This window comes from Epinephelus moara, chromosome 15 (assembly GCF_006386435.1).
Source record: "Epinephelus moara isolate mb chromosome 15, YSFRI_EMoa_1.0, whole genome shotgun sequence".
Lineage (NCBI taxonomy): Eukaryota > Metazoa > Chordata > Actinopteri > Perciformes > Serranidae > Epinephelus > Epinephelus moara.
In genome coordinates, this window is record NC_065520.1 from 13,223,254 (window position 1) to 13,236,096 (window position 12,843).

Sequence of the window (12,843 nt, forward strand, 5' to 3'; positions counted from 1 at the left end):
AATACACTTGAGGGTGTTTTCTGGTCGTTTGGAGTCAGCGTGAACGAGTTGACAAACGTTACAAGTAACGTTAATGGCTGGCTGCCTGTCCAAGATGGCGGGACATGGCGGAGTGACACCGATAGCTATATAACCCATTTGATATGAACATATCGCTCCGAGTCGTCTGTGTGCTGCTGAAGTGTGTGTTGAGTGTCCTCTCGGGTCTTTGCTCCTTGTAAAGATGTGTTCCTGTTGCTGACCTCGTAGGTGTCGGGGTCCTTTGTTTACAGTTTGCATTGGCTCTGCATGTGCTCCCGGACTGGGAAGCCTCATGATAAACAGGCTCAGTCCACCTGTGCATAACACCCTGCACACTGCTAACAGAGCCCAGAGCTCCTCTCTTGTGGATTCATCCTCAACAGTGGGTGATGTGGAGAAGATGGTGCTGTTGACAGCTCGTGGTTTGAGGGGCCATCCGCGAATCTGCTCGCTAGGTGGTGTGGGATACCTAGGAAGTGTGACTGCTCCTAGCTGTAGCTGCACAGGAGCAGCAGCAACCTCCACTGTACCGTACTTGCAGGATAATATGAACTGCATGCAACACAATCAATGTTTTTTGCTTGAATTGAACCAAGCAGCATGCTGCTTTCTCCCTAGTAGATATTCAGAGCACTGATGCAATGGTTTAACATACAATTTGTGCATTCATTTACCTTTTAAAGTGATTTATATATGCCATAAAATGCCTCTTAAAACAGCCCGCTCTGTTAGAAAAGGTCTGTTTGTCACATACAAATTGTGGAATTGGTTTGGTGCAGTGGTGCATGTTATGGTGCATGTTTATAAAAACATTTGCATACCACTCTTGGTGTAGATTTGGTTATTTTGTGCCTTATAGGGTGACCATTGGGCACTAACGTTGACATTCTCCTAAGCTGGAACTTGCTCCATAGTCAGCATCTGTTGCCAGACCTCGCTGTTAGTCGTACTCTTGTACACCCTGGTATAAATACACACAAAAGTGCTATGGGCACTTGCCTTGTACGACTAACTCGCACCTTCTGATGTTGTCATGTGCAGGATATTGCCGTCTGATAGTGGCACCAGTCAGATAGTTAACATGGCTGATATTGGTCAAACAGTGACCTTAATAAACAAATAAAGAATCTGCAAAGTGTGACCAAGCTACACTGATTACAGATTTTGTGTCTGGCCAGTGTCACTATAACATTGCACAGCGTAATTTCACAAACCTCTTGACACAGTAATGTTGACAAAGGGGAAAAACAGTTGAAAAGTATTGTCCTGTTGCAGCTCGGGGTCAACTTCCACATACAGGTTTTAAATTGATCAAGACAAGTGGGTTGATGCTGGTTTCATGCTTCTGATATGTGAGAATCGGATGCTTTTCTTCCTCATACATGATAATAAGCTGAATATCTGTTGGTCGTATATGTCACATTTGGTGTTTGGATATTACACAGGGCATGTTTCACCATTTTACTGACATTTTATTGACAAATTGACTATTACTTTGTAGAAAAAATGGGCTAATAAATCGATAATGAAGTAGTTGTTAGGAGGGGAATATGTTGGATCCATTATGAGCAGCAGACTGTATGCCACATTAAGCAAACTGCAAATTTCTAGGTTCAGAGTGCAGGTCAGCTATATTAGCATGTCATTTTTGGTTTCTATATTTCAACAGAGGCAAAGAAACCATCACTAGTAGTTGTTTAGAAACAGAAAGCACACACTTTGCTTCAGTAAAGGCTTTCTGCTTGTCTTAACATCCCATCCTTGTGTCAGACACATTGAATCATTGAAGTCTGAGAATGTGTCATGAAAACAAAATAATCCAGAACGTGGCCTCCAAAACAATTAACTTCGACTCAGTCTTGCTCCGATGTCAGATATTCTGTGTATGACTTTGCTGAGAATTGTTTGTGTAGACGGTCTCATTTTGTCACAGTCTTCATTTTGACATTTTGGGAGGTTTCTGCTCATACCTTGTTAGTGTTGACTGTCTACCCTGTCTGGCACTTTGGTCGCGTCGCTGCTCTGTGGCTCCGTCTACATGCAGATAACTATGGGTTCAACATATCTGACAGAACGAGGTCACTGTATCACCACCAGTAACTAGGTGGCAATGATGTAAACTTGGGAGATAAGCTTTGAACTTGCTCTTATTTAGATTTTCTACATGTGAGAATATCTCCATTGGTTGTTATGTTGACGCCATTGTTTTTTACGTGATGGCACTTTTTGCAGCTTTGGGTATGACTCTCATGATGGGATGAGTGCTGCTGTTTTGGATGAAGTTTGCATGTTCTTCCTGTGTGTGCCAAACGACATGCATGTCAGAGCTGCTCTTTCATTGCCCTTGACGAAGGCAGTGGCTGGCTGGGTGTGCGCTGTGAGCGACCTCTGTTCAGAAATAGTTAAGAGAGGTCATTGGCAGAGGACAGTTTTTCCCACGAGGATTATTTATGTGTAACTTAATTTAAAAAGCAATTACCCATAGAGAGAAGATGACTTTGGGACTTTGGAAGTTAAAGCCACTTCTGAAAAAGTCAGTGTGTTCCAGTCAGGGTAGCACCAATCAAATAATGATGGTATGTCTCTTCCTGTTCACTTGGATTGTACTTGAGATGTAGAATGAAACCGAAAACATTGATTGTGTCGCATGGAGGGTCAGTGTTACGCACTGTTAGGTTGAAATCAGTCAGGGCACACATGATGCATGGACATAACTGGTCCGTGAAAGCCAACAGGACCAACAGCACTATTACTCAACAGTTTAAGCTGCAGCATATTCTGTTGTGGGTGATGTTTGTTTCTTCTTGCAATTATCCGTCTGCAGGTCAATGGTTCAGCCCTTCCCAAGATACTGATCTAGTACGAAAAGTATAGCTCGGTTTTTCTCGCAGATGAGACTGCATCATCACAAGGATGCAGGTATTGTATCAAAAACAGTATTGACAGACAGCAGTCATTGAGGCTACTTGTAGATCCCAATCATTGGTTGGCAGACTCGTCTACAATGGGCTCAAACACCCACAAATATGAATGTGTTACTGTAGATACCGTGGGAGAATCAGTGATTCTTGCGTAATGCTGCCTAGCTAGCATATCACTCGATGTTTGCCCTCGCTTTCATCTCATATTACAAAGTCTTATTGGTGATGTGTTTACTTCAGGGATGTACTGAGTAGTTTGAAGTTTTGAAGCTTCATTCACAATGTTGACATTCTTACTCTTATTCAACCATTTTATTGCTCCACAGCTTTATTTATTTATCTTTTGCATGTCTATTCATTTGTTGAAACCTGGTATTTCTCCACAGTTGCACATCAACAAAAGGCTACACTTGAATTATTAGCATTATTTGTAGAGTTAGAGTCCAGTGGTGGCTGCGTAGGATTGATTCCAATTCATGTGATCCAAACATTTCCAAGTCTAACAGTCAGAATTTATTGAATAAAGACAAAAGACAACAAAATTTTCTGCTTCAAACCATATTTGTCTCATTTCAGCTGAAATTTAATTATAATTTAGATGTTGTTTTATTACCTTTTAAAGTGAATTGCTGTCATTTCTGTCGGATAATCTGCAAGGTTCAATGTGCAGGCAGTTAATTTATTTTAGATGTTGTTTTAGTGGTTAACTTTTGACTGAGTTGCCGTCATGTTCACGTACACACCGCACAGCGCAAAGTGTCTCGTACTTCAGTGTCATTTAAAATCCGACTCGTTGAAGATTGTGATTAAAGGCTTCAAAGGGCTCTTAATGCACACAAGATTTTTTGGGACAATGTTTACAATACTTAACAATAAATTGTGCTAAATTTGGACTGTTTTCTGATTTTCCCTTTTTTAGACAAGTCGACTCGTCTTAATAAAAATTCTCGTTTAGTCGACAGGGAAATTAGTCGCGAGGAACATCCCTAGCACGTATCTGTATTAACAGGGTGGTCTAACTTAGGGCTGCAAAAGTAAACAAATTGTTATCGAAATCACAATTTGGTCAAGAGCAGTATCTAAATTGCGGGATAAAAGGTAAAATCTCTCACAACACACTTATAAATGAAGCATTGTGGTGCTACAGAGATGCCGTGGACTACAAATAGTATTTCGGATGTAAGGACACGTATGTTTGTTACAAATCTCAGTAAAAATCACATTATCATCATTTTATTTTATTTTTTTTATTTTTTTTCAGTGAAAATGAAATGCAGAAACGACCATTCCTACTGGAAACGCAACTCACAGCAAAATAAGCTACATGTAGCCTATTTAATAAAGAAATTTGATTTTATTTTTTAAAAATCACCTCGTTTAATCTGATCCCTTTATTGTAATTTAGGAATTAGTTTGAGAACTTTTTTTAAGGGTGATGACGTAATAAATGTCAGGGCAGACATCCGAAGCTTTGAACATCTCGTAGAAGCTTCAAAAGCTTTAAAAAAATATACATTGGGTACAGTCCTATTTTACATCACTGTCTTTACATAATTTGTTTTAGTATGTGTCTAAAAGGATATGGATATTTTGAAAGTCTTAGATTTTGCCTTGACACTTTAGAAGAACTGTTAGACACTTCAGAAACTACTGATCTGTACGTATCCACCCATGCTGTAGGCCACGCTGGAGCTGTCCTGCATCCCCCTTTAAAAGATGTAACTACACATAGAGGTTATTGTGGTTATGGTGATTGCATGTGGGGTCTGCAAGAACTGCGATTGGTCAGCATGTGCTCGCTCTTACAAGCTGCCAGTGCCGGTGGAGATTGCTGATAGTGTAGACGTGAGTGTAGAAGACATTGACGAAGGTGAGGAAAGGCTCAGTAATGTGATGCTTTTCACTAACACACATCCAGCGAAACCCACCTCTGCTGCAAACCCTCTGCCCACAGTAGATGAAAGAAGGTAAACACATGTATTACTCTTGGTAGCAGCAGTCTCCGGCTCAATAATGAGACGCTGGCCTTTCCCATCGACACTCTTTGAGGAATGTAATGAAAGCACAGTACACTGGTGCTGCTGCCGTGGTGGTTAATATCACCTATAAATCAGGGCTTCCATTAGGCAAGGCAAGGCAAGTTTATTTGTAGAGCACAATTCGTACACAAAGTAATTCAAAGTGCTTTACAGAACAAGAAAATGCATTAAAATCACAATACAAAATAAAAACATAAATAATCATTATAAAATGAACTTTAAAAGAGAAGAGTGCAGATAAGATCCTTTCAGTCATATGCACAGTGAAATAGAGCTGTTTTGAGCCTAGATTTGAACGTTGTCAGAGTAGAGGCCTGTCTCACATCTTCAGAAAGACTGTTCCAGATTACCCCTTACTTTAGGTATGGTTCCAACTTTCCGACATAATGCATTCAACTTTCTGTTTCCTTACTCCATCTCCCTTTTAGTAACGTAGTGTATGAACTGTTTGCCCAGAAAAATGACATAGCGATCCACTGGAAGTGTTCACCATAAATCCTTTGTGATAATGAAGAGAACTGTTGTCTGACTAGACCTTTCATATCTGCTTTTGTTGGATTATATATATTTATAATTGTGATAAATTATATTATTGTCATTTTAGACCATTTTATGCCTCTGATATAATGATAATATAATAGCATAATTATACTATAATTCTTAATTTTCCAATATTGGAATTGGAATTATTATTATTATTTTTTTACATTTTAGAAAGTAATTTATACCTTTTAAATATATTCAAGGAAGTACAAAATGGTAAGACCCTCTATAGGAATAGCCCAAAATTACTCAGTATAAGACTTAGGAACCCATTCACACTGGCCCGATATGGTCCGCTTTAAACGAACCCTGGTCCGCTTCCACGGATAGTTCGGTTCGCTTGGAGTGGTGTGAATGCTTATTCGAACTCTGGTGCGGACCAAACCAACAAACCCTGCTTGAAAACTGGGGTCAAGTGAACCCTGGTGCGGTTCGCTTACAGTGGGAAATGCAAACGGACTATCCAGTGCACCAATGAGAGGAAGTGACGTAGCATTTTGGTGTTTGGTGTTTTTGTGGTGACCAAGCCGGCTGAAGGGGATGGATTCGGTTTTCGGTCCTGGCCAATCGATGAGCTGGGTTTTCTTCTTCCTCATACTTTTTTCTTCCTGGTCAGTGGTCGTTTTGGGCAATACCACCCCCAACTGAGCAGCTGTTGTAACTGCGTGACTTGTCCAGAAGGTTTGGTCCGCTTTATAAAGTGCAGTGTGAAAGTGAACCGAACCAAATGAAGGTGTGAAATTTTTCGGCATTCCCCGCCCAATCAAACCGAGTCCCCCGGACTATCCTGGTGTGAATGCGCCCTAAAAATAAAATTTGGCCAACAAAAACAAACCAAGTGATGCCTCTTGCAGCTAACAGACAAGCTTAGCAAAGTTCCAGGAACTCCGCAGATACCTTCAAATTAGGGCTGCCACGATTAGTCGACTAATCGATGACTAATCGACTATTAAAATAATCGGTGATTATTTTAGTAGTCGACTAATCGGCTTGAGTCATTTTTCATGGAAAAGTACTATGAAAGTACCCCAAAATACTCTTACTGCAGCTTCTTATGTTCAGATATTAGCAGCTTTACACACTCTCCCGTGACAGTGAACTAAAACCCTTTGGCGTGAGTACGAAACAAGACATTAGATGACGTAATTTGGGGGTTTGGGCAAGACAGACCGACATTTTTCAACATTTTAAGACATTTTTCAACATTTTAAGACATTTTTCGATGAAATGATTAGTCGACTAATCGAAGAAATAATGGACAGATTAGTCGACAATGAAAATAATCGTTAGTGGCAGCCCTATTTCAAATTCCGGTTGGTGTGCTTCAGTTGGTTTCAGGGATGGGCGGCTTGGAAGCCGTGCCGTTTGCTGGTGGATTTAAGAAGAGGATGATGAAGTTGGACTTTGTGGTTCGTTGCCAGTTGGCGAGTTAACGACTATCAGGACTGTGCCTTTTGCACTCCAAAAGTGCGGGCTACCGGCAAGCTACGTTGTGTTGTCTTTGAAGTGCTGCTTTATTTTTCTTTGGACTCATGCTGGTAGGCAGGATGGAGAGGAAAAGATAAAGGGTGAATTGTTGTGCCCAGGTTTTATAAGGGTCTGTGAAAACCCTCCTGTTAATTCTGGCATCATTGGTGACATTCTTCTGTCAACAAACAGGCGTGTAAATACAATATCAAGGTCAGCAAAATGATTGAGGTCATCTCCATATATTGTACGATAAGTCCAATGAAATGGTCAGGACAGGTCTGACAGTTGTACTTCTGAGTAGAATTTTGATATCTTCTTCCTTGAAGAGGAAAAGCATCGGCGATATTGGACCACATCTGCTCCCAACCACTCAATCGCTTGTCACTTAACTTACTGTCATGGTTCTTGTTTCTCCATCTGCTGCATCTTGTCTTGGCAAAAGATTTTTACTTTCCAATGTAAGATAAATGTATTTGATTATGTAAGAGCTTCTTGGCAATGAGGCTGCTACCCACCAAGGGCAAACAGCAGCTCCTCTGTGTTTTGGAGGTTAAAGGTGATAGATGGGGCTTCAGTTTCAAAGACAGCAAAATTATCTCCATTAAAAACTCTTAAGATGAATTATTATCCACTTGTGTAGAATCTTGGAAGTCAGTTTCACTTGCTCATGCAGCTGCCTCTCTGGCTTTGAATAGCAGAACTGCACTCTGCATTGGGAACCAGCTGAGCCCATCTATGATGGGATGGCAATATTGCACCAGAGCAAATAAGGTGTCAGGGAAGGTCATTCTCAAGTCTGTTTGCCTTGGTGTGGGAAGTGATATGGACAATATGCGCTTGATTTCTTTTTACAGCTCGACTTCGCCCAGTTTGTCGATGGCTCCTTGTTTTATTGGGGATGATCTGGGTATATGTTAATGGACCAGTATTGGCTAAAAAGCTGTCCACCTTATCCTGCTGGCGTTGCTGCGCTCCTTAATGACAGCTGGGCTTTACAGTGCGAGCATTTGGCTGCAAATGAAAGTCAAAATTACAGTGTTTGTATTTGGTCACAGTGGTGATTGACTGTGTTCTGACACGGTTTTGCTAGTGGCTATGATTCGGTTATCTCTTCTCTTATCAATAAACACCAGTGTACAAAACATTCGGCCTGCAGCTTCACATATTTATCAGGTGCAACTCTTTGCTTTCACCGGTTGAAATGACGAACTTCTCAGTTGTTGCTAATAAATGTTACTTCTGTGACTAACTTGATGGCAGGAAAAAATGGTTTTGGTTTACTTTGCCCCTCCCTGTCTCGCACTCACTCTCTCTCTCTCAGGGTCGGGCTGACTGTTAGCATCACACAGCTAATGTTACCAAACGGTTGTTAACAGCTTCAAGGATTCAAGATGTTTTGATGTCAGTATGAGTTTTTTGGGATGGCTTGGTTTCTGATGGTAGTTGTTGTGTTAGCTCGTGCTAACTGGGTGCACGTTTTTATTGTCTGGGATGGCAAAGGTACGACCCATGCTACCCTGGTATTCTTACCCTAACCAATGTCTATCGTCTTGCCTTAACTTAACTAAAACATCCAAGAAAGGCAATGAGTACTTTGTCTGTCTCATTCTCTTGAACGCAATATTTCAAGAATGCATTCAGGGATTTTCTTCAAATTTGGCACAAACGTCCACTTGGACTCAACAACGAACTGATTCGATTTTGGTGGTTGAAGGTCAGAAGATCAAGGTCACTGTGACCTCGTCTTTCCACTTCTTGTGAACAAGATTTCTCAAGAACACTTTGAGGGAATGTCTTCAAATTTGGCGTAAACGTTCATTTTGAGACAGGGATGAATTGAATAGACCTTGGTGGCTAAAGGTCAAGGTCACTGACCTCACAAAACACGATTTTTGACATAACTTAAGAATTCATGTGCTACTTATATCGGAATTTCACACAAATGTCTGATCGACACAGAGCACATTTAAGGCTCGCCCCCACTGGAGGGGAAACCAATTCATCGCTTTCCACTGATACTTCCGTCTGCTAGCAAACAACACAATACTGCTGAAAATCAATAAAATAAAGTAAATTTATGGTGGGATGCACTTTCATCATGATACGATATTAAATCAGTTCTTTGGACAATGATGCGATATTGTCCGATATTACACAGTCTGCCCGATATGAGTTCAACTGAGTGCGATTCAGGGGCCTGCGATCAATATGAGACGATATTATCCGGCATTATTTACATATGAAATCAGAAATATTTCCACACTGCTGTGATTTATTCCAGAGTAAACAACATTATCCTCATCTGTCTTGGCTACTTGCCATCTGCCTGCTGCTGTTTGAGGTGACACAGAATTTCAAAATAAAAGTGAAACCTAAAGGGGCCGAAAGGTGGACATTTGGTCAGATACTGAATTAGTGACACTAATACAGTCCATCTTGAAACTGCTGTTTGTATAGATCCTCAGTGCTGTTGGGTTGTTTTAGGATTTGTTGCTTCTTTGCAGCAACATCCATATTTGACGCATGGTCTACTGTCATGGCTACATATGAGTCTTGAGGCACACAAGCATTGGTAAAACACATTTGAAAAACAGCAGTATGACCTTTTAACTAACTCAGGATCCTGCAGCATTAATCCAGCTCACAGGCAGCAGCTGCTTCTCTCTCTTTATATCAGTGCATGAAGATCTGTAATGGAAGCTTAAAAAAAAGCCTTAAGCATAAGTCCTTATCTACAGCAAACCCCATTCCAGTGAGTTAGTCTCGGGCTGATAGTTATCTGCTGAGAAGAATGTGAGTCGACTTGGCTAGAATAAGGGAGCTGACGTCAGCCGTGTTGTGACTTTCAAAAGTTCTGAATGATTTTCTCTCAGGTTCCCTGCTGTGTTTCTTTTCTATGCGCAATATCAGACAGTTGAGACAATTTGTTGTGCTGTTCTCCGCAGGCTGTCCGCTGCTACGATTCGCTCATCCTTAAGGCCGAGGGCAAAGTGGAGCCTGAGCTATTCTGCCAGCTCGGCCACTTCAACCTCCTGTTGGAGGATTACCCGAAAGGTGAGTAATCTTTCCTCTTCACCTCCACTCGAGTGCTTTGCCGAGTCATCCTTTCCTCGCATGTTTCCAAGCATCTGGAGACACGCAGTCGGCTCCCCTCCAGCTTGACACAAATGCTGACTGCGTACATTTCCTCAGCGGCGTGTTGTTGTTGTGTTGTTGATAAATTCTCAGCCTCCCTCTCCTTTAAATTGCAGCATTATCGGCATACCAGAGGTACTACAGTTTACAGTCAGACTACTGGAAGGTAAGATACAAACACACACACGTGCCCTCGTGCTTACTTTCCCATTCAGGTAGTGATACTCCCACGCCCTGTCAGTTACACACACACATTCTTTCTTTCACACACATCCACTTGCTCATGCACAGGAAGCACGTATGGTCTCAGTTTGGTTAGATGCTGGTACAATATGCGGTTTCAGGTTCCGTGTCACAGTCATTTTGTGCTCCTTTCGCTGACACTTGATGACACTTTGCGGTGAGATTGATAGTTGTTGTTTTTTCCTGATTACTGAACCGCGTAGCTGCGAGGTCATGTAAATATGAATGGCTTTTGTTTACAAGGACACAGTTTTGGAGACACATGGTTGCATTGTGAACTTGGTATTATGTTTCTTTGTTGGTCTTACTAATCTGTTTAATTTGAACTATTGTCCTTCTCTCCATCCCACCCAGAATGCTGCCTTTCTGTATGGCCTGGGAATGGTCTACTTCCACTATAATGCCTTTCAGTGGTGAGTACAAACTACCTTTATGCCATTTGCACAGAAACTGTACACTCTAATGTCGTGGTTCCCAACTGGTCCAGATTTCTCTTTAGTCGTTAGTTCAAGGTCCATGCAGTTTAATAAATTCAGCGTCATGTTGTTAAGCTAGTTTGACGTCTCTGTCAAGCAGCTGTCCGTTGCTAGCAGGAAACAGCACTTCAAAATAAAAGCTATGTGCTGAAAATTCACTGTACTTAAAAATAAAGTGTGTTTTTTTACAAACTTGACATGTTTGCAAAACACTTGCGGCCCATTCAGATTGGACTTGGGCCCCACTTTTGGACCACGACCCACCAGCTGGGAACCACTGCTATAATGAGTCTGTTGTACTTTAAGTGTGGAAATATCGTCTCGTCTTTGAAACATTGTGACTTTCTGCGAAACAATTCCACAGTCATTATTTTAAATAAGGTCTGTTTGGTAAATATGTAGCTGAGGCCAGCTGCCAGTTAGCTTAGCTTAGCTTAGCTTAGCATAAAGATTGAAAACAGCTTCAAATGTACATAGTATTATAACCATCAACGCTCATATCATTGTGTATCTTGAAACTGGTATACCGCTGCAACCCGACAGCACGTTATAGACTGAATCAAAATGTTTGTTTACAGTCACTTCTCGGTAGAAAACCTCTGCATGATTTAGTCTTGGTATGTTTGGGGGTGCCTGTTAAGAACAAAGAGTGGAGCAGGACTAATATGCAGTGGATATGTTGAAACACTTCAATATGATTATGATTAGGCACAAAAAACACTTCGTTACGGTTCGGAAAACATTGTGTTTTTGGCTCAAAATACCTGCACGATTGCCCCAGGAAATGCTGCAATGTGTTGCTTAAAAACACTCCGTTTTGGTCGAACAATAGCTGCTGAAAACGGCACAGGAAATGCAGCAGGATTTTTCATAGTGCTATATCGCAGGCAACTGGACTTGCTTGAGTTTCATGAAGATAGGGCAATGTGTTCCCAAAAGCATCACCCCAATTTGGTGGCACAAACACTGCTGGAACTGTTTCAATTAGCTGCTGGAAAACAACCCATGTTGGTAGCACAACAAGGCTGGAAATGCAGCAGCCTGTTGCCAAGAAAATCACAGTTTTGGTGGCACAAACGCCAAGATGTGCAGCTAAAAACCCTCCATTTTAGTGCACAATATCCTGTGGAAACAGTGATGGAAATGCAACGAAGGGTAGCCCAATTTTTAGCGGTACAGACACCACCTGAAATACTGCAATGTGTTTCTAAATAGCACAGCAGAACTACCAAGTTTGCCAATTTTCACCCATCTCTGCAATTCCAAACAATCGCCAGTTGGAAATGCCTGTTGTCATTGGTGTATCATCAGGGCTTCGGTCTATACAGTGTATAATGTGGTTTTACAGGGCAGTTGCCAGGCAACCAACATAGATTCCATGAGACATGTAAATTCACGCCACACGTTTCCACTTGGCATCGGAGGAGACGTAACCTGTTGCTGATGCCACACACAACTTCAGCACAGAATCACACAGCTCAGTTACAGTTTGTATATGTTCATGTGTTTGTTGTTACCAGCTGCGTGTGAAGCTGTCCTGTGTTGTTTCCATGGTAACGCCACAACCAGACTAGCTCAGATCTCTTGACAGATTGAAAAGCGTCAAGACACAAGCATCATACAGTCAGAAATAGTTTTCAAGAGGCAAATGCATCATTCTGAAGAGGCCAAGGACGTCCTGCTCGCCTGCAGCGTTCCTCACAGCACCACAATGAAGCAAATACAGCTTGTGTTGTTTGACTGTGTGCTGCAGTATTGGTTTATTCAGCGCTGTCTGATTGTGAAGCAAGAACAGCAGAAAGAAAGTACATAACAAATGGGGCATGTTCTCAGTTACTGTGGAAGGAACATCTTTAGTATTCAGTTGGAGATAGCACACATGCAGCGTGACTTGAATGAGCGCTGACTGTTTGACCGACAGAATGTGCTGCATCTTGGGTCGTGCTCACACCTGTTGTTCAGCTCCTTCAGCCCAGAACTAATAAAGATAGTTTC

At 41.5% G+C, this 12,843-nt stretch overlaps 1 protein-coding gene across 2 annotated transcripts in view; it reads left to right on the plus strand.

The window, feature by feature from the left end:
* The window catches only part of LOC126401987 (lysine-specific demethylase 6A-like), a 34,461-nt gene that overhangs the window by 1,335 nt on the left and 20,283 nt on the right, over positions 1–12,843 (plus strand). For both annotated transcript variants that reach the window (XM_050063601.1, XM_050063603.1), the window contains exons 3-5: positions 9,940–10,048; positions 10,246–10,295; positions 10,727–10,785. In XM_050063601.1, the coding sequence (XP_049919558.1) occupies positions 9,940–10,048; positions 10,246–10,295; positions 10,727–10,785 (218 nt within the window). The remainder of the gene's footprint in view (positions 1–9,939; positions 10,049–10,245; positions 10,296–10,726; positions 10,786–12,843) is intronic.